The following is a 22,566-nucleotide window of genomic DNA, read 5'->3' as shown; positions in this document are numbered from 1 at the left end:
ACCCAACCAAACCTGCCAACAGTACAAGTACCCATGCCACTTAAAGGATTTTATTATAAATGCTGAGGACAGCTAACCAGCTAGGTGTGGACTATGTGACGTGGCATAGGAAGACTGGCAGGAGAGTCTTCTCAGCATCCATTGCTTTGGCAGTTGGGGATTTGTTGGCCTCCTGAAGTTTAAAACCTGAAAGCTCAGGTTTTTATGTGGGTGTCCTTTACTGGTGGACATATGGTGCACTAACCCATGCTGTGCCTTTGCATGACTGGAGGGCAGAATTTGGAGGCACCTTGAATGAGACTGTTCGCTTTGTTAATTAGCGCCCCAAGGCCCCCTGATTGTAGTATGGTTGTTACAACCTGTGTGTTTCATTAGAAAGCATTATCCTTGGAGATTGGAGTCCTCACTTCTTAATGTAGCCCGGGCCCGCCATAATATGTCACGTATATAAACGTTGATTCAATATCTAAATATGTATCCTATCTATGTAAATATATATCCTTTTATGAAGTTACAGAAGAGATATTGGAGCAACATCTAAGCTGTATGTAGTCATTTTTTATCCAATTTTATCCAATCCATATTTATTGCAGTTAGAGAAATGATGTTTGATTGTTGTTATGGCTTTCCAATATCATCATCATTTCGTAGCCATTGTACTAATCACAAATATACTGCATAGAATAAGGTAAATCATAGTGCATTGCGCCAGCTCCCCCTAGTGGTTTTAGTACAAAGCACATCTTGTTGAAGATGCGACTTTTTCAGAGGTTGTCTCATCTTGCCATACTCACCGTGTGCATGTGCGTGTGAGTGTGTGTGTGTGTGCGTGGGTACTGTATTACCCTTCCTCCACAAGCAATGCTTGGGAGAACCTGTAACAAGGGGAGGGATAGGCAGTAAGACCCTGGAGAGAAGAGAGGATGATCGAGGAGATAGAGAGTAAGGGGGCTGAGAGAGAGAGCAAGCGAGCGAGATAGGAAAGCGTTCACTCGTGGCTCTTCACCTCGTTGTGTGCGTCTCGCCTTGTTAGCGAGAATTTGCGTCTCGTTCCTTACGTCTGTGTGATTACGCACACTCGTGTGCGCGTATGTGTGTGAATGTGACATCAGCCTTATCGCACCCAGTTGGACAGGTGGACATGACATGACTGCGATCGAGAGGAAGAAAGAGAAGGATCTGTAAGTGCTCCAAGCAAACCCACACGCGCGCGCATGTTTACGTGACATTCCCTTACACGCGTATGTGCACGCACGCACACACATACATTTTATTTTCAACACCTTTAAATTTAAACGTAAAGATACGTAGTGGTGTATACACATCTGTGAGGAAGTGCTGTCTCGGTAATTTATTATACAGATGACAATATACGGGAACACAAACAACACATGCATGCAAATATCATGATTCATATTATTGATGCCCACAGACGAGCACAGCAAGTGTTCCTGCGCTCTGACGAGAATTCAGCGCCAACGCTGACGTCTCAACAGTCCACCACGGTGTCAGAACATCTCCAGGTAAGAGCCATGTCTCGTCTTCTGGTTTTTCTTGTTTATCCTCCACTTGTGCTCTCATGATAGTCAAAGCATCCGGTTCCTGTCTGACAACAGGAACATGTTGGCTTCCGTTCTAACATACCATCTTACTTATTTTACATTTGTTTCATTACTTTACTCGCTTTTGACCCCCATCCACTCTCTAGGGCAGAATTGGTTTATCTAATTTGTGCGCAAATGTGTTTGCGCGCGCGCGCCTGTGTATTTTTCTGTGTGTATTGCTGCTACGGTTATTGCTGTTATGGACTACTAATTCCGTGTGAGTCAACCTCCAAACTATTATTTCATGCTCAGTGTATGATGATGAACATGCCATTCAGTTTTTCTCTTTTATTCTTGCTATTTGATCATGCAGTGGATGCGTTTCCAGAGGAGAAAGCTCGCTTCAAAATGTACTTTTAATTCAGGTCTGTTAGGTAGATCTTTTGCGGGATGATATCCATTCATCCTCTACCCTAACAGCCCTTGCTATTGTCATCACTGATTCTCCCCACTACTTGCAGAAGAGAATCTTTTATCTTATCTAATCCAATACATTCATTCATTCATCAACATCAAGCATGGCAATTATTATTTACCTTCTGTCCACACAGTAAACATCATAAGTACTCTGATTACCTAGAACACTGGTTTGTCTGTTTTTTACTACACAAAAGTAGATTTTGCATATTTCAAAATATCTTGTCACTGTGAATTTCCTGACCACGGAAATGTTTTTTTTTCAAAGACAATTCGTATCTGGTTAGTGTAATATTCTACATTATGAAACAGATCCTGCACCACTACAGAATATAAATAGTTACTGTCATTTTATTGAATTATAGTTTACTATAGATGTAATATAGAAAGTAGTGAAAGGATACCTCACAATCTCTGCTGCACATATTGCCAATCATTTTTTTAGTAAAAGAAATTGGATGCACAGGTGAGTACTTTTAGAATAATTATCCACAGCAAATTTTATTACTAATATACATGATAAAGAGCATTTAGATGAAAAATTACAGGAATTACAAAATTCCTTTCTATGTGAAACTGTTCAGTATAAACAGAGTCAATCTCTGAGAGAATATGATAAAAAATCAGTTCCCTATATTGTTGAGCTTTTGGATATGAAGTCTTGCGGCACTATAATGCTGTAATATAAGCATGGTCAGTGAGCTGCTATTTATATGTAATCTTCCCTTGGCTTTTACTGTATCGACAGGTTAAAAATACCACTTGTTGACTGAAAAATATTAGGACTGTGATAATTGGCAAGGTGTGATGAACGTGACTCGTATTGTAGCTGCAGAAATGAAAGAGTGCAGGGGTGAACGCTTATTTCAATTGTCCAAGCAGTGCATCATCTGAATCCAATCTTTTTTAAATTGATTGTATGTTGTCTGGTTCCTTGCATTTCATCTGAAGAGGTGGAAATGTGACCCTGAAAGGTGATCATCAAAAACATGTAATGGTGTTACATTTATATAATACCCAAAAAGACATTTGACTTTTGAGACTGATCTCAGACTATGCAGGTATTTGCAGTGAACTGATTTGAATTGTTTTAATGTACATACACACACACACACCTCTAACAGGACCTGTACCTTAGATCAGTGGTTTTCTAAAAGTGAGAAAGCATCCCTGAGGGACCCTTAATTGTTTAAGGGGCGGTGCAGCTCCTAGGATATTCAGAATATGCTACTTGTATAGCCCCTTTCAAACATGTGCCACATAGCTTATCAGTGCTTAAAATGACAGAGAATGATGGAAGGTGGTGCTCATTGTTTCCCGATCAGCAATTTATGTGTTCTAATTCTGCTATGCCCTTTCAATAAACGATTACTAAGAAAAGCTGATAATGAGTGTGGGTGATGATTTTTGGGAAAAAAAAAACAGGTTGTTGATGTATTGCTGCTTTTTAAAAGAGTAATAGTAAAAGCTTTTTACAAAATTTTGTCCGAAAAGTGGCCCAAATTCTTATTCTTTGAAGACTATAGCCATAGAACATCTACCACAGCTATACCTCGTCAATCGAGAAAGGCCCAAATGTTTTGCCACAACATAGTCCTGCATTCTCATACTGTAGTGGTGTTGTGGCTCTAATTGTAGCAAGATTGATGTAGTAAGAGGTAGAAGAGGTGACTCTTGTAGATGACAGAGCAGCAGGGATTAGTAAAAGTGAAATGAGGAAAGCAATGAAGAGGATGCAAGAGTGGAAAGGCAGTTGGTCAGGGTGATATACAGTTGGGCAAAAAAGTATTTAGTTGGCCACCAATTGTGCAAGTTGTCCCACCTTGAAAAGATGATAGAGGCCTGTTATTTTTCATATATACTTTAACTATGACAGACAGAATTTGAAAAAGAAAATCCAGAAAATCTCATGATCTGATTTTTAAAGAATTTATTTGCAAATTATGTTGGAAAGTAAGTATTTGGTCACCTACAAACAAGCAAGATTTCTGGCTCTCACAGGCCTGTAACTTCTTTTGTAAGAGGTGCCTTAGTCATCCATATGCTACCTGTATTAATGGCATCCGTTTCAACTGGTTATCAGAATAAAAGACATCTGTCCACAACCTAAAACAGTCAGACTTCAAACTCCACTATTGCCAAGACCAAAAGCTGTCAAAGGAGACCAGAAACAAAACTACAGACCTGCACCAGGCTGGGAAGACTGAATCTGCAATAGGAAGGCAACTCGGTGTGAAGAAATCAACTGTGGGAGCAATTATTAGAAAATGGAAGACATACAAGACCACTGATAATCTCCCTAGATCTCGGGCTACACACAAGATCTCACCCCATGGGGTCGAAATGATCACAAGAATGATGAGCAAAAGTCCCAGAACCATGCGGGAGGACCTAGTGAGAGCTGCAGAGAGCTGGGACCAACATAATAAAGTACTACCATCAGTAACACACTACGCCGCCAGGGAGTCAATTCCTGCAGTGCCAGGGTCCTTTTTCTCTGCAAAAGGACCAGGATGACTGATTCGTGTAAGGAAAGGATGAACAGGGCTATGAGATTTTGAGTGATAACCTCCTTCAATCAGCAAGGGCAATTCTTTCAGCATGACAATGATCCCAAACATACTGCCCAGGCAACGAAGGAGTGGCTTTGTAAGAAGCATTTCAAGGTCCTGGAGTGGCCTAGCCAGTCTCCGGATCTCCACCCCATAGAAAATCTTTCAAGGGAATTGAAAATCCGAGTTGCCCAGCAACAGCATTAAAACATCCTTGCTCTAGAGATCTGCATGGGAGAATGGGCCAAAATTTCAGTAACAGTGTGTGAAAACCTTGTGAAGACTTACAGAAAATGTTGGACCTCTGTCATTGCCAACAAAGTGTATATAAGAAAATATTGAGATTAGCTTTTGTTCCTGACCAAATACTTATTTTCCATCATATTTTGCAAATAAATTCTTTAAAAATCAGGCAATGTGATTTTCTGGATTTTTTTTCGCATTCTGTCTCTCATAGTTGAAGTATACCTATGATAAAATTTACAGGCTTCTATCATCTTTTTAAGTGGGAGAACTTGCACAATTGGTGGCTGACTAAATACTTTTTTACCCCACTGTGCCTGTGAAGGTGTGGAAGTGTCTAGGAGAGGCGGCAGTAAAGTTTCTGACTAGATTATTCAACAGAATCTTAGAGAGTGAGAAGATGCCTGAAGAATGGAGACAAAGTGTGATAGTGCCCATTTTTAAGAATAAGGGGGATGTGCAGAATTGCAGCAACTACAGGTCTTTCTCAAAAAATTAGCATATTGTGATAAAGTTCATTATTTTCCATAATGTAATGATAAAAATTAAACTTTTATATATGTTAGATTCATTGCACACCAACTGAAATTATTCAGGTCTTTTATTGTTTTAATACTGATAATTTTGGCATACAGCTCATGAAAACCCAAAATAGAAAATTAGCATATCATGTAAAGGTATTACATTACATTGTTTTTGGCAGACGCTTTTATCCAAAGCGACTTACAATAGAGGACATAGGGACTGCAAATACACCTGCAAATACACGATGCACAGGAAATATACAGAACAGTAAGCTTGGGTTAGTGAGTTTTTTTTTTTTTTACAAAGATATACACAAACGTACACACACACACACACACACACACTGCACAGCCTATCTTGGTGCCTAACCTGATCTGGGGCATCAGCGCAGTAAAAAGTCCTGAAAGAGAAAAGTTTAACCTGTTTCTTGAAGGTTGAGATAGATGATGCTAGTCTTGTTGCTTCCGGAAGTTTGTTCCACCACTGAGGTAGTAGAACTGAGAACAGTTTTGCCTGAGATCGCTTAGAGCGAGCAAAAGGTACTGCTAGTAGGTTTGTATTAGAGGAACGCAGCTCTCTGACAGGAGCATAAGGTCTTATCATTTCGTTCAGATATGCTGGACCTGTTCCTGAGGTGGTTTTGAATGCCAGGGTCAGGGCCTTGTGCTTGATCCTGGCAGCTACTGGTAGCCAGTGCAACTGGATGAACAGAGGTGTAACATGAGCCCTTTTGGGTTGAGTGAATACCAACCGTGCTGCAGCATTCTGTACCATCTGTAGTGGTTTTATTGCACAAGCAGGTAGTCCAGCTAGGAGGGAATTGCTGTAGTCCAGGCGGGAGATGACCATGGCCTGAACCAATAGCTGTGCTGACTGTTGGGTCAGGTAGGGTCTGATTTTCTGAATGTTGTACAGCACAAATCTGCAGGTCCGGGCAATTGAAGTAATATGGTTGGAGAATGACAGCTGATCGTCGATCATGACGCCGAGGTTTTTTGCAACTTTGTTAGGGGCCACTGTGGTAGAGTCCAACTTGAGGCTGATGTTTGTGATGAATTGTCTCTTTAGCTGGGATCACTAGAAGTTCAGTCTTGGACAAGTTCAAGCAGTGATTTAAAAGTAGAAAACAATTTCCTAGAGTCTGTAGTGTTGTTAATCTTTTCGTTGTAGTAGGCCTTCTTGGCAGTTGTCACAGGGGTGGCAAAGGACGCTAGTAGAGACTTCAAAGGTACTCTAAAAGAGCTATTAACCTAATCATCTGAATCAACAAATTAACTCTAAACACCTGAAAAAGATTCCTGAGACTTTTAAAAACTCCCAGCCTGGTTCATAAGTCAAAACCGCAATCATGGGTAAGACTTCCGACCTGACTGCTGTCCAGAAGGCCATCATTGACACCCTCAAGTAAGTGGGTAAGACACAGAAAGAAATCTCTGATCGAATAGGCTGTTCCCAGACTGCTGTATCAAGGCACCTCAGTGGGACGTTTGTGGAAAAGAAAATGTGTGGCAGAAAACGCTGCACAACCAGAAGAGGTGACCGGACCCTGAGGAAGATTGTGGAGAAGGGCAGATTCCAGACCTTGGGGGAGCTGTGTGGAAGCAGTGGACTGAGTCTGGAGTAGAAACATCCAGAGCCACCATGCACAGGCGTGTGCAGGAAATGGGCTACAGGTGCCGCATTCCCCAGGTCAAGTCACTTTTAAACCTGAAAGAGCGGCAGAAGTGCCTGACCTGGGCGACAGAGAAACAGCACTGGACTGTTGCTCAGTGGTCCAAAGTACTTTTTTCGGATGAGAGCAAATGTTGCATGTCATTCGGAAATCAAGGTGCCAGAGTCTGGAGGAAGACTGGTGAGAAGGAAATGCCAAAATGCCTGAAGTCCAGTGTCAAGTACCCACAGTCAGTGATGCTCTGGGGTGCCATGTCAGTTACTGGTGTTGGTCCACTGTGTTTTATCAAGGGCAGGGTCAATTCAGCTAGTTATCAGGAGATTTTGGAGCACTTCATACTTCCGTCTGCTGAAAAGCTTGATGGAGATAAAGATTTCATTTTTCAGCACAACCTGGCACCTGCACACAGTGCCAAACCCACTGGTAAATGGTTTACTGACCATGGTATTACTGTGCTCAACTGGCCTCCCAACTCACCTGACCTGAATCTGTGTGATATTTGTGAAGAGGAAGTTGAGAGACACCAGACCCAACACTGTGGATGAGCTTAAGGCCGCTATCGAAACATCCTGGGCCTCCATAACACCCCAGCAGTGCCACCAGCTGATTGCCTCCATGCCAACCGGCATTGAAACAGTCATTTCTGCCAAAGGATTCCCGACCAAATATTGAGTGCTTAACTTTTTTACCAAAGCATCAATATTAATACAATAAAAGGCTTGAACTACTTCAGTTGCGTGTAGTGAATCTAAAATATATGAAAGTTTAATTTTTATCATTACATTATGGAAAATAATGAACTTTATCACAATTTGATAATTGTTTGAGAAGGACCTGTATACAGGTATAAAATTGATGAGCCACACAATGAAGTTATTGGAAATGTAGTGGAAACTAGACAGGAAACTAGAGCAGAAGTCAGCATTTGTGAACAGCAGTATGGCTTCATGCCTAGAAAGAGTACTACAGATGCAGTATTTGCTTTGAGAATGGTCATCGAGAAGTACAGAGGGAGCTACATTGTGTTTTTGGAGACCTAGAAAAAGCATATGACAGGGTGCCAAGAGAGGAGCTCTGGTATTGTATGAGAAAGTCTGGAGTGGCTGAGAAGAGACTGGTTCAGGACGTGAATGCTAGCTGTGAGACAGTGGTACAGGGAACAGAGGAGTTTAAGGTGGAGGTGGGACTCTCAGGGATCAGCTTTGAGTCCCTCCTTGTTTGCAGTGGTGATGGACAGGCTTACAGATGAGGTTGGGCTGGAATCTCCATGAATCATGATGTTTGCAGATGACATTGTGATCTGTAATGAAAGCAGAGAACAGGTCGAGGAAAATCTAGAGAGGTGGAGGTATGCCCTGGAAAGGAGAGGAATGAAAGTTAGTCGCAGCAAGACAGAATATATGTGTGTGAATGAGAGGAACTTGGGTGGAACAGTGAGGCTACAGGGAGTGGAGATCAAGAAGCTGGAGGATTTCAGGTACTTGGGGTCAATAGTCCAGAGCAACAAAAAAAAGGGTGGAAAAGAGATGAAATGACGGGTTCAAGCAGGTTGGAATGGGTGGAGAAAAGTGTCAGGGGTACTATGCGATAGAAGACTATCAGCCAGAATGAAAGGAAAGGTGTATAAGACAATGGTGAGACCAGCGATGCTTTATGGCCTACAAACAACTACAATTATCAAAAGACAGGAGGCAGAGCTAGAGGTCACAGAGATGAAGATGCTAAGGGTTCTCTTAGGGAGTGACAAGGATGGCTAGGATCAGGGATGAGTCTCAGAGGAACAGCACATGTAAGTTGTTTTGGAGTAAAAGTCAGAGAAGCCAGACTGAGATGGTTCAGTGATATACAGAGGAGGGATAGTAAATAGATTAGATCAGTGTTTCCCAACCATGTGCCGCGGAAAAATGCTCACTTTCACCTGATTGGTCCAAAAATTATTTATCCAACACCAATAATGTCTCTTCCTATGTCTATGTGGGCAGCGTGCCCATTCGATGGCAATGGGTAGTGAATTAACCTGTGCATCAGAGTGATTAATGATGCTTTGCATGATACATTTTTAAAATAAAAAGTACTTGTATCTGCATAAACAAACAGGCAGCACTGTTGAAAACTACCAAGACGAGTGAGAAAGCAGTGAAAGCTTGCTACAAAGTTGCTGAACTCATCTCTAAACCCAAACAGCTACACACCGTAGCAAAACATTAATATTACCTGCCGGCAAAATCATTGTAGAAGAAATGCTTGGCTCTGACGTTGATAAAGAAATTGCCAGAGTTCTCTCAAAAATACCATTTTCAGATATATTGATGACATGTCTTCAGACATTGAAAAGAGTACTCTGGAAAAGTTACACATCAGTGGGAAATTTGCATTGCAACTTGACGAATCTACAAATATTAGATATGTTAGATTTCACACTAAGTAAATTGAGACTACGGTTTCATTCTAATTTGTTAAAAAATGTTTTTGACATATTAATTTGGTGGTGTGCCATGTGATTTTTCTAATGTAAAATATGTGCCGTGGCTCAAAAAAGGTTGGGAAACACTGGATTAAATGAATGCTGGAATTGCAGCTGCCAGGCAGGAGGTCTAGAGGAAGACCAAAGAGAAGATTTATGGGCGTAGTAAGAGAGGATATGAGGGAAGTTGGTGTGAGAGAGGAGGATACAAAAAATAGGGTTAGATGGAGAGGGTTGATTCACTGTGGCAATCCCTGAAGGGAAAAGACGAAAGAAGATGACTGAACAAAGGCAGTGCTAAGTAATTTGCTTTAAGGTTCAAAATGCTGAAAACATACCCCTTCATCAAGCACTACCCTACTAATTGCACTTAGCCATCTCAGAACCATATACATTCATTTCATCCTTTTTTTTTGCGGGGGGGCTGGGGGCTATTTGGTTGAGTGGTTGAGTGGACGTCTGACTACTGGTACTTCGGATCCTCTGCGACTGAATTGCACTTCTTGTAAGTTGCTTTGGATAAAAGTGTCTGGCAAATGTCGGTTGGACTCCAGCCACTGGTGATCAGTTTGGCGCAGAGTTGTGGCGTCTGCGTCTGGAGGACTCTCGCCCCCACCGGAGTTCCGGCATCGTGGAAACTAGACTGTGGTGTTGGAAGAACTAAGTCAGTGAACAGCCTGCACTTCATGGTTGCATTGAGGGAGCCCCGGCATCAATACTCAAAGACAGAAGCCCGATAAAATAAGGGAAGTCAAATATTTGTATACACAGATGAAAGAGGCCAAGTCAGGGATGGGTGGCTAGGGGAAAGGTGGTGGCATACACCAATGAGAGAAGCCCGGTCGGCACAGGTGGCCAGGCAAGAGGCACTGGTGTACCCCATTGAGAGTTGCCTGATCCATTCAGAGGCAACCTGGCAAGAGGCGCTGGCCTACATCAACAAGAGAAGGACAAGGGATACAGCCAAGAGGATGACCTAGTGAGAGGTGGAGACCGAGTTGAATACAGAGCACGTAAGGGTAGAGGTGGTGCAGAAAACTGAAAGGGTCAGTGAGGGCACAGGAGTCCATGAGGGTGGAGGGTGAGCAATGGCACTGGAATTTGTGAGAGCCGAGAGTGAGTGATAGCATGGGAGTCCTTGAGGGCAGAGAGTGAGCAACGGCATGGGAGTCCGTGGGGACCAACAGATGAGATGACAATGAGAGTGGTACAGGAGACAGAGGGTGTGTGTGGAATCAATGAACGGTGAACATGACAGCACAAGAAATAGAGGAAATGAATGACCCAGCCACCAGGGGGACCAAACCTCCAGCTTTTAACATTTCTCTGATCGCCAATAACGGCCTTGTGGCTCCTCAATGCACGGCGGCAATCTGCAGTGGGTGTGCTGAAACATATCGCTGGGTACCGGGAAAGTGCATGACTGTGGAAAGCGTAACACTAACAGACCCCTACCTTTACTTCTTAGCGTAGACATGTGAGACAAAATCCCTTTTGCCTCAAGAGGAGCGTTTTGTCTTTGTGCTTCTTGCCTCTGAACTGCCTGCATTCCTGCTCCAGATCTCAATGATCACAGCACAGGCATTTCACTTCATCCACATCTTGAGTCTGGTCCTTGCCATCCTCAGACACATCCTGTGATGTTACAGCAGCAACAATGTTTCCCTTTATATTGCCCCTGGGCTGTGCCTTGAACTTTGATGGAGGCCTTGTCATGTATGAGGCAGTGGGTGGATCCTGTATATCGCCGAACAAGGGCTGAGACAGAATTTTGACACGCCGTTCAATGAACTGCACCAGGTCAAAGATGTGGGCTCTGTCATGAGTTCTCTCCATGAGGTCAAAAGCTGTAGTGCGCCACTGCTCTCTCAATTTAAATGGCAATTTTGAGAGCATGGTCCTCATGTTTACAGGCATGTCCAGCTCCTGCACATATCTCAATTCCTGCATAACATTACAAAAGCTAAGTAAGAACAAGGAGTAGGCCTGCAGTGACTTCATATCCTCTGCTTTAAGAGCTTGTCATGCCAGTGCTTTCTTCATGTAAGCTGTTGCCAACTTGTATGGATGCCAAAGTACTCAGTGAGGAGGACCTTTGCTATTACATAGCCACGCTCAGACACTATTTGCTGGTAGCTGTGCACCAACTTCTAGGGCTGTTTATCTGCAAGCGCTTGCTCTGCTGATCGACTGCTCGAACAACACTGCTAGATTATTAGCTGTTTGCTTATCACGCGTGTCCATTGTAAACAAATTGATCCGCCGAGAGTTCGATGTAAAAAACAAATCAGTAACCCAAGTCAGGCAGTCAAAAAGACATACGATTTCCACAGTCAAATGTCTGCCGGCATGTAATACATGTGTTGTGTTTGTACCCGGGTACTATTTCCTTGGGTGCCTGCAGTCATTCGGTAATTGTTGAATGCTCCAATGTATGGTTTCCCCATCAAACGAAACTCCTTGTCATGGGCCCATCCACGAATCCAAACGATAAATCCACAGCGAACAGTTCTTCATACTTCTAATTCCATAAGCGCAGAAGATTCTGACGTGCCAACTAATTCCAGTCGCAGGGTTTTTGACTAATAAGAGTTCTGTTCTAACATGGAACTACTGAGGTGTCACTGACAGCCGGTGGTGGCTAGGCTGACGCGCCAGATGTTACTTGCTCTGCTACTCTATCAACTTACTCCAACAACTTGTGATATAAGGCATAACGCCTGTAAACGGTGTTGTTGAATCAAGGGTGATCCATTTATTCCATCAGAGTCCAATACATCATGCGAGGCAAAGTATCCATGAGTGAAGTCCAACCAAAGTGAGCAAGCATAGCGTTTAGGGTCTTGCGCCTAGCCATCAAAACCTAACTATTTGACACACTCCCGAGTCTCACTCAGCCAAGGCAGGTGGCCACTAGCACCGATATGTCTTTAGTGCAGTGGGTCGGTCTCAGGGGTTTGGCAGGGCCTCCACCTCGGAGGTCAAGACACACCCACTCATCACGTCAATTTGTGATGACATGGCCTGCTTGAAAAAAATCCTATTTTATATTTCACTAAAGTAGGATTCGGTGAATGTGCATATGAAACTGGTGGGGTTCGATACCTCCAACAAGGTTAATAACCACTGCTTTAGTGTACTTTAACAATAAGGTTGAAGTTACCTGAGCTAAGGTTACCGAATCGTTCAATTGTGAGGCATAGCATTTTGTTGGTAGCCCTGCCTGTAATGGACACAGCATTCATGATTTTGAAGTAATCTCTTTGGCAACTCTAACTAAGATCGTTATGGCACCCTGAAGTGAAACATGTTAACTAGAATGCTCTGCTAGCTTGGGTTGTTCAGGAATTATTGTCAAAATTAGAATCTTATGTAATATTCTATACTATTCATTTTCTTTAGGAGTTTTCCCCATCTTGTTTTAACACTGTGGTGGTTAAAGCCTGCCTTGGATGCTGAATTGCTGGCAACTGGCCAAAGTTTTTTGTGGTGATAAATAATATGAAGCTAGTCTGGGATCAGGTTCATATTATTGATCACCAAAAAGTTATTTGAGCCTCTTCAGTATATTTTAAAGACTGGTATTTCCACGGAAACAGCAGTCACTGTCATCACAACTACGGTGAATGATACACTATATGGCCAAAAGTATTTGCTCACCTGCCTTGACTTGCATCTGAACTAAGTGACATCCTATTCCTAATCCATAGGGTTCCCTATGATATCGGTCCATCCTTTGCAGCAATATCAGCTTCAACTATTCTGGAAAGGCTGTCCACAAGGTTTAGGTGTGTGTGTGGTCACACAGTGATGTTAGACGAGAAGGCCTGGCTCTCAGTCTCCGCTTTACTTCATCCCAAAGGTGTTCTATTCAGTTGAGGTCAGGACTTTGGAGGCCAGTCAAGTCCATCCACAGCAGACTACCATCCCTGTCTTTATAGACCTTGCTTTGTGCATTCGTGCACAGTTATGTTGGAAAAGGAGGGGCTAGCTCCAAACTGTTCCCACAAAGTTGGGAGTACGGAACTGTTCAAAATGTCTTGGTTCCTTTTCCTGGAACTTAGCCCAGCTCCTGAAAAACAACCCCACACCATAATCGCCCCACCACCAAACTTCATACTTGGCACAATGCAATTAGACAAGTACCATTCTCCTGGCAAAAGTCAAACCCAAACTCGTCCCTTAGATTGCCAGATGGAGAAGTGTGATTCATCACTCTAGAGGACCCATCTCCACAGCTCTAGAGTCCTGTGGCGGCATGCTTTACACCACTGCATTCAACGCACTGCTTTGCTATTTGTGATGTATGGCTTGGATGCAGCTGCTCAAGCTAATCTGAGGGTCACATATAGTTGGGAGGTCTGTAGTGATTGACTCTGCAGAAAGCTGGCAACCTCTTTGCACTATGCGCCCAGCATCCGCTGACCTCACTCCGTCAGGTTACGTGGCCTACCACTTCGTAGCTGAGTTGTTATCATTCCCAAACACTTCCATGTTCTCATAATACAGCTGAGAGTTGACTGTGGAATATATAGGAGCAAGGAAATTTCATGACGAGATTTGTTACACAGGTGGCCACCTGTCACAGTTCCACGCAGGAATTCACTGAGCTCCTAAGAGCGACCCATTCTTTCATAAATGTTTATAAAAACAGTCTGCATGCCTAGGTGCTTAATTTTATACTCCTGTGGCCATAGAAATGATTGGAACACCTGATTCCGATTATTTTTATGGGTGCGTGAATACTTTTGGCAACATAATGTATGTTACTGGCAGCAAACTCACCTGTCTTAGTATTGTTAGTCATGAGTGCTTCTTTTGATACTGTACATTGTTACACAGGATGACACCAGGTAACTAATATTTTGCCATAGATTGTACTCTGGAGGTTTTAAGCCTTTTGTTTACACCCAAAATCCAACAAAGAAGGCCTTTTCTTTTCAGATACCATATTAGTGGACCGATCTTCCGCTTGACATCAGGCATACCAGCTCTGTTAATGTCTTTAAAGCAAAGTCGCTGTTGCCTCTAAGTATTGAATTGTGATGAGTGTTGCTGTGTTTGTTGTGTAACCCTGACCTTATGGGTGCAAAATACATGAATGTTTGCCTTAGGAAAAGCCCCTGAGGCCAGTTACCTGCCAGATTATGTTGAACAAGCTTATCAATCCAAATGAATCTTTTCTTATTGGAGATTTTTCAAACTCCTCAATATATTTACTATTCTTGAAGAGAATGAAGAATGGAAATGTGCTTGGTTTAAGAGAGTGAAGAATGAAAAGGTAATTTGTTCTGATGACATACTGGTTAGAGGTATGTCTTGGGCATGCTTTTTTTATATTATTCAATTCTATCCTAGTGAGGGCAAGGGAAATGGGCAGGTTTGGTATCCAGGATAGAAACACATAAGGACAGATGATGGTAGGCTTTGCAGAAAGGATGGAAATGGCTGTAGTGAATACTTTCTTCATTGAGGCAGGAACATAGGTAACTTACAAGAACGGAGCTAGGAACACACAAGTATACTGCATCTTGTACAGACAATGTAAACTAAAAGAGGTCATTGACTGCAAAGTCACTGTAGGTGAGATTAGAGCCAGATAGCAAAGGATTGTGGTTTGTTGGATGACTTTGTTGACAAGGAAGATGAAAAGGACAAAGACAGCAGAGGACAAAGTGGTTGAAGTTGAAAAGGGAGGAGTGATGTATGCTTTTAACAGAGGGGTTAAGAAAGGCTCTGGGTTGACTCACCACTAAAACGGTTCCATCACTTCACAAGACAGCTGCGGTTACTCCCATATAAAAAAAAAAAAAAGAAAAAAAAAAATGGTTCAACTCCAAACTACTACCATAACCCCCAGAATATCAGCTTCTCTCACCATTGACAGCCTCTCAATCTCCCTCTCCCCTCAGGTTAGGAGTCTAGGTGTCATCCTCAAAGCACACCCATTCCACTCTCATATGAGTAAGCTCACCGAGGCTGTCCACACTTCTTCCATTCTTGCCCACAGTCTCGGGGCAGGGATGTGAAGTAGGTGTCACAGATAGATTCAAGTAGGAGGATGCTTATCAAGGATCGGCCGTGAGCCGAGCCCTTCTTGCTTGCTATGGTAATGGTTTACAGATGAGGTAAGGCAGTAGTATCCATTTACTGTAATGCAGATGACAATGTGAGCAGGATGAGCTTAGTGGTTGAAATTTGCTCTGGAGAGTAATAGACAAGGTGGAGGAGACGAAAACAAGTGCCAGGTTTATCTACAGAAGACAGAATAGTATTAGCAAGAGTGAGGGGAAAGATTTACAAGAGGTATGGTGAGATTGGCACTTAATACGACTTGGAAATGGAGACTGACAGGAGGAAGAGTTGAAGGGCAGAGGGGTACTTGATGTCCTTCATTTGTGGTTAACATCTCTACCAACCTTTAGGATACAATCCAGCGGTTTCTGGGATAGTGCACTGGCTTCTGATTTTGAGATTTGGACTTTCATCCTGACCTCTTTGCACTCAATTGGAAACCACTCTTGTGCATGCTGGAGGTTTACTGAAGTTGTCAATAGGACAAAATCCTCTGCAAAACATTTGATGTCCGGGCCTTGGCCGAAAGGGCTCAGCCGGACAGACATTGACATGGCTGATAGTCCTATTCAATCAGGATAATGGTAATTTAGTTAAATAAATGTAAAAAAAAAACTACTATCATTTCAGTCAATCTTTGAATAAACTGACTAGAAAATGAGATGCGTATGTTAAAACTGTTGCCGTAGCAACAGTTTATGGACCCAATTGCAACAATGACGACAATTCTGCATCACACAAAGACTTTGAAAACTTGACTGAGGTAACAAGACAGGCAGGAATTTCAGAGACAGGCTTGGTTGGTAACAGACAGGCAAGATTGTCAGAGACAGGCTTGGTGGGCAGCAAGAGTATGCTGGAAAGTATCGCTTAGCAAATAACACTGCACTGATTAGTTCTTCTTCTTTTTCTTCTTTCGGCTTTTCCTGTCAGGGGTCGCCATAGTGAGTCAACTTTCTCCATCTAACCGTATTCTCTATATCCTCCTCTCCCACACCAACTGCCTTCATATCCTCTCTCACTACGTCCATAAATCTTCTCTTTGGTCTTCCTTGAGACCTCTTGCCTGGTAGCTCCAATTCCAGCAACCATCTACCAATATATTCTCTATCCTTCCTCTGTACATGATCGAACCATCTCAGTCTGGCTTCTCTGACCTTCTCTCCAAAACATCGAACATGTGCTTTTCCTCTGATAGCTTCATTCCTGATCCTATCCATCCTGGTCACTCCCAAAGAGAACCTCAACATCTTCATCTCTGTAACCTCTAGTTCTGCCTGCTTTTATTCTGGCTGATAGTCTTCCATTACATAGTACCCCGAACACTTTTCTCTACCCATTCCAACCTGCCTGGACTTGTCTCCTCACCTCTTTTCCACACTCTCCGTTGCTGTGGACTGTTGACCCTAAGTACTTGAAATCCTCTAGCTTCTTGATCTCCACTCCCTGTAGCCTCACTGTTCCACCCGAGTTCCTCTCATTCACACACATATATTCTGTCCTGCTGAGACTAACTTTCATTCCTCTCCTTTCCAGAGCATACCTCCACCTCTCTAGATTTTCCTCTACCTGTTGTCTGCTCTCACTACAGATCACAATGTCACCCACAAACATCATGGTCCATGGAGATTCCTGTCTAACCTCATCTGTCAGCCTGTCCATCAGCATTGCGAAGAAGAAGGGGCTCAGAGCTGATCCCTGATGGAGTCCCACCTCCACCTTCAACTTCTCTGTCACCCCTACAGCACACCGTACCAGTGTCTCACAGCTAGCATACATGTCCTGCACCAGTCTAACATTCTTCTCTGCCACTCCAGACTTCCTCATACAATACCAGAGCTCCTCTCTTGGCACCCTGTCATATGCTTTTTCTAGGTCTACAAAAACACAATGCAACTCCCTCTGACCTTCTCTGTACTTTTCTATTAGCATTCTCAACGCAAATACTGCATCTGTAGTACTCTTCCTAGGCATAAAGACATACTGCTGTTCACAAATGCTGACTTCTGCTCTCAGTCTAGTTTCCACTACTCTTTCCCATAACTTCATTGTATGGCTCATCAACTTTATCCCTCTATAGTTGCCACAATTTTGCACATCCCCTTTATTCTTAAAAATAGGCACCATCACACTTTGTCTCCATTCTTCAGGCATCTTCTCACTCTCTAAGATCCTGTAAAATAATCTAGTCAGAAAATCCACAGCTGCCTCTCCTAGACACTTCCACACCTCCACAGGTATATCATCAGGACCAACTGCTTTTCCACTCTTCATCCTCTTCAATGCCTTCCTCACTTCCCTTTTACTAATTTGTGCTACTTTGTGGTCTACAATAGTCCCCTCTTCTACCCTTGTCTCTCTTTCATTTTCCACATTCATCAGCTCTTCAAAGTACTCTTTCCATCTTCCCATCACTCTTCTAGCATCTGTCAATACATTTCCCTTTCTGTCCTTAATCACCCGGACCTGTTGTACATCCTTTCCATCTTTATCTCTCTGTTTCCCCAAACTGTATAGATCATTCTCACCCTCCTTACTATCCAACCAAGCATACAAGCCATTGTACTCCCTTTGTTTTGCCTTTGCTACCTCTATCTTTACCTTTCGCCGCATCTCCCTGAACTCCTGTCTGTTCTCTTCAGTCCTCTCAGTATCTCACTTCTTCTTTGCTAACCGGTTTCTCTGTATATACTCCTGCACTTCCTCATTCCACCACCAAGTCTCCTTATCTACTCTCATTCCAGATGACACACTTCTACCTGTCTCCATGATAACACTAGCTGTAGTTGTCCAATCATCTGGAAGCTCACCCTGACCACCCAGACCCTTTCTCAACTCCTCCCTGAAAACCATGCAACACTCCTCCCTTTTCAGCTTCCACCACTTTGTCCTCTGCTCTGCCTTTGTCCTCTTCATCTTCCTTGTCACCAGAGTCATCCTACAAAACACCATCCTATGCTGTCTGGCTACACTCACCTACAACTACTTTGCAGTCACTGATCTCTTTCAGGTTACCTCGTCTATACAAGATGTAGTCTACCTGCGTGCTCCTACCTCCGCTCTTATAAGTTACCCTATGTTCCTGTTTTTTCTGGAAAAAGGTGTTCACTACAGCCATTTCCATCCTTTTTGCAAAATCTACCACCATCTGTCCCTCTGCATTCCTATCTGGGATACCAAATCTGCCCATCACTTCTTCATCCCCTCTATTGCCTTCACCAACATGTCCATTGAAGTCTGCATCAATTACCACTCTCTCATTTTGGGAATATTCTGCATTACTTCATCTCAGATTTACATCCCACCTGCGGGGCATAGCCACTAACAACACTGAGCATCACACCTTCAATTTCCAGTTTCAGACTCATAAGTTTATCTGACATTCTTTTCACCTCTAGGACGTTCCTAACAAACTCCTCCTTCAAGATAACTCCTACTCCATTTCTCTTCCTGTCAGTACCATGATAGTACAACTTAAAGCCTGCTCCTAAGCTTCTAGCCTTACAACCTTTCCACCTAGACACACAGTATATCCACCTTCCTTCTCTGCATCATGTCGACCAACTCTCTACCTTTTCCTGTCATAGTCCTGATATTCAGAGTTCCTACTCTCAGTCCCAGGCTCTTTCCTTTCCTCCTCTCTCTCTGCTTCCAAACACGCACTTCTCCTCTTCCTCTTGTTCTTTGACCCACAGTAGCCCAATATCCATTAGTACCCTGTAGGTCATCAGTACCAATGGCGGTCGTTGTTAACCCGGTCCGCAACCGATCCGGTATGGTATAGTTTTGGTTGACTGGCATGTTTGGTTTTGGCAAAAGTTTTACGCCGGATGCCCTTCCTGACGCAACCCTCTGCATTTATCCGGGCTTGGGACCGGCACAGGGAGACACTGCTCCATGCCCCTCCAAGGCAGGCTTGGAGAGACACGGGCCAGTGCCGCCCTGAGGCTGCATTACTGCACTGATTAGTTGCAGCCGTGAAATCCAGGTGAGGTGAAGGAGCTAACAAGGTGAGTAGGCTTGGCCGAATGAGGGAGCAGAGACGGGATCAATGGAGAAACACTGAAAGATTCATGACAGAACCCCCCTTTCAAGGGTCGGCCCCTGACGTTCCTAAGAAGAAAAAAAAATAGGTTCAGAGAGGGAAGGATGAAATTAGCATTAAAGCTGTTGAAATTCCTTCCAGAAAAGTGATAATAGGTGGTCTGCAGTCAGACACCATGTTAACAGGAAAGCCATGGAGGTGAAAGATGCGATGGAGGACCAGTTCAGTGGTCTCCTTTACTGGTGAGAGCTTGGGGAGGGGAATAAAGTAGGCCATCTTACTGAATCAGTTCACCACCATTTGGATGGCACTGTGATTGTGGTAGGCCTATATTGATATTGTGTAAAGTTTAAGAAAAGCCAACTGTGTGCAAAAAGCAGATAGGTTGCTAGATGAGAATCTTATGCAGATCATGTTAGCAAGTGAGAAAACCATAGGTGTATGGACTTAATGACACAGCAAACACAATCCCTTGCATATGCCCACATAGTATACACACTGCATAGGTTAAAAACAACCTAACCAAATATCAACTTGGATGCCATATAATAACCTGTCCATGTATTTCCCCTGATCTAATTTTCTGCCCTTTAATTGGCTGTAGATCAAAGCTGCTCTCACTATTGATTGCAACACCTGGCGTAACAATGGATTTTATCCCGACCAGAGGTCCTGTTTTTGTGACTATTTGTTTGCTGTTCAAAGTGACTGATTATGAACAAAAAATATCTAGCATGATAAATAGTGTCTCCTAATCTAGGTTGCTGATAGGAAAATTAGTTGGAGTAAGAGGATACAGAATAGGGTTAGATGGGGGAGCTGTGGCGACCCCTGAAGACAACGGCAAAAAGAAGAAGGCTTCCTGAAGCTGGCATTACTCAAAATCTAACATTCCAGCATGGATTGATGGCTCCATGTCAGTGGATTTGGATGTCGGGATCATAGGATCTGTGTCACTTTTCATTATCAGCATACTTCCCCATCTCCTGATTCCACTACTGTCCACCTCTTATATCATCTGCTTTTTAACAGTTTCTCTCTGATAAAATTGTATATACAATGGTATATGTTGGCAAAAAGACATAATCTGTTAAGCTTCTACAATTAATGTTGAGTCTTTACCGAAGCAATCTTAAAGGGATTCCGAGTTACCAAAACAGGAACATAAAAACTATAATAAAATCTCCAGTTTCTATAAAAAAAAAATTCTATTAAAGTCATAAGCTGTTCACTGTAGACTTACAAACCACTATGCTGACTATATGGTTAACTCATTGTCAGCTTTCTCCATGATCGTGTTGTTGCTCGGTCTTTCACCGTTAGATGCTACCTCTGCAGTAGCGGGTTGTTTAGTTCCTTGCAGGAGAACTTAGTGTCCCCAGCTTGTGGCGTTTCTTTGCGTGGGCTTCACTGATTTCCCAAGGACATTTTGAAAGAAAACTGGTGGCACGGCCTTTGGCTTAAGTATCCATTTAAAACTAACCTGTGAGCTCTTTCAGCAGGTTAGATACATCAAGTTTCATCCGGACAGGATCCCTAGGAAGTTTTGTCCTTCCACAAGCAATTTTCCACTCCCTTGGAAAGCTGTGTAGAGGAGCATCAATCCCTTTCTTTCCCCTGGACTGGAAATTGCACCCAATAGCAGCACAATCTGGCGTTACTAGGGTATATACCATAATGTAACAGTGAAAGTGAACACTAGTGCGACGCCAAAATTAACAAGAGCCACCTTGATACATCATCAACCCAGCATGCATTGCACTTGTAAAACGATGGTGGTGCCCCTGTGTTGAACTGTTATAGATTGCAATTTTAAAGAAATAACAGTTCTTTGCTCTATTTTAACACATTCTACTAGGAGACAAACAGTAACACGTATTCATATTTTATGTTTAAACAGCCACTAATTACCCAATAAACCGGCAGATGATCATTTATTAAACCAATAGTGCTTCTCCCTTGAGAAATTGAATTTGTTTTAAGTCACACAAAAGACATGCATATGAGCATGATCAAGTGCGTTTATGTGTGTGCATTCATGCATGCGTGTGTGTAACCGTTACTACATTAGTATTGTAGTGTTCTGTCCCCATCTTAAGGACCACAATTTGTCACCTGGTCTGGAAGGCCTTCTTCAAGCATCTATATCACTCAGACATACAGGCATCATCCCCAGTCAAAGGGCCCAACAGAGCGCAAGGTCCAGGAAATTAGCTGCTTCTTATGAAATTTCTGCCGTGATAGTCTACATGAAGGGACTAAGTTCCTCCCCTGGACAGGATACTCCTTCACACAAACAACCACTGGCCTAACTGCATTCCAGTGTGTGATAGGCCACCAACCTTCTCTGTTCCCCTTGTCAGGTCAAGAATCAGGGGTTTGGTTCATTAACCAATGGTTCAGGAAGAGCAAGCGTGTCTGGGACCTAGTCCATAACAGCCTACAGGAAGCCCACAGCAAACCACTGCAAATCATTGGGGATGGCTCCCTGTAGGAAGTGGTCTCCCCTTTTCATCGGCCCCCTCAAGATCATTGAACAGATTAAAGATCAACCCAGTCACCCGTCCACCATCCTTGTCCCTACTGAATTCTGTCCCCCGCTGGAACAGTAATGGGATGTGGTATATCCAGTTGTCTCATAGAATGCCTTCTCACACACACACACACACACACACACACACACACACACACACACACTTCCAGGATTAAGACAATTGACAAACAAGCTACTGAAATAGTCCAATTGGGCTGGAGTTAATACAGATGAATGTGAAAAGCATTAGAAAAGAGGGGCATTTAAACAATATTTCAACAGAGAATCCACTTGACAGAGAGAAAGCAGAGACCTAATAAAGTATGCTGTGTAATTCTTTATTCCCAATCAAGTTGTTCCTCTTCTCCACAGCCGTCACCATGGCAACTGTCATTTAGATGTGTCTACATGGGGGCGGTAGGAAGTAAAGATGTGT

At 43.0% G+C, this 22,566-nt stretch overlaps 1 protein-coding gene across 2 annotated transcripts in view; it reads left to right on the top strand.

Annotated features, from left to right (window-relative positions):
• pde2a (phosphodiesterase 2A) overlaps nucleotides 1-22,566 on the top strand; it is a 179,113-nt gene that overhangs the window by 42,199 nt on the left and 114,348 nt on the right. Inside the window, exons 1-2 of one of the 2 annotated variants that reach the window (XM_086164412.1) lie at nucleotides 928-1,181; nucleotides 1,433-1,523. In XM_086164412.1, the coding sequence (XP_086020538.1) occupies nucleotides 1,147-1,181; nucleotides 1,433-1,523 (126 nt within the window). In that variant the 5' untranslated portion in view covers nucleotides 928-1,146. Of the gene's footprint in view, nucleotides 1-927; nucleotides 1,182-1,432; nucleotides 1,524-22,566 lie in introns of those variants that run through there. The other variant, XM_086164411.1, reaches the window with a different exon arrangement.

The sequence above is a fragment of the Fistularia commersonii genome, chromosome 18 (genome assembly GCF_037954325.1).
Source record: "Fistularia commersonii isolate RoL2024-O1a breed Wild chromosome 18, RoL_Fcom_v1.0, whole genome shotgun sequence".
NCBI lineage: Eukaryota > Metazoa > Chordata > Actinopteri > Syngnathiformes > Fistulariidae > Fistularia > Fistularia commersonii.
The sequence above is the reverse complement of the archived record's forward strand: the minus strand, read 5'-3'. Positions and strand labels throughout refer to the sequence as shown.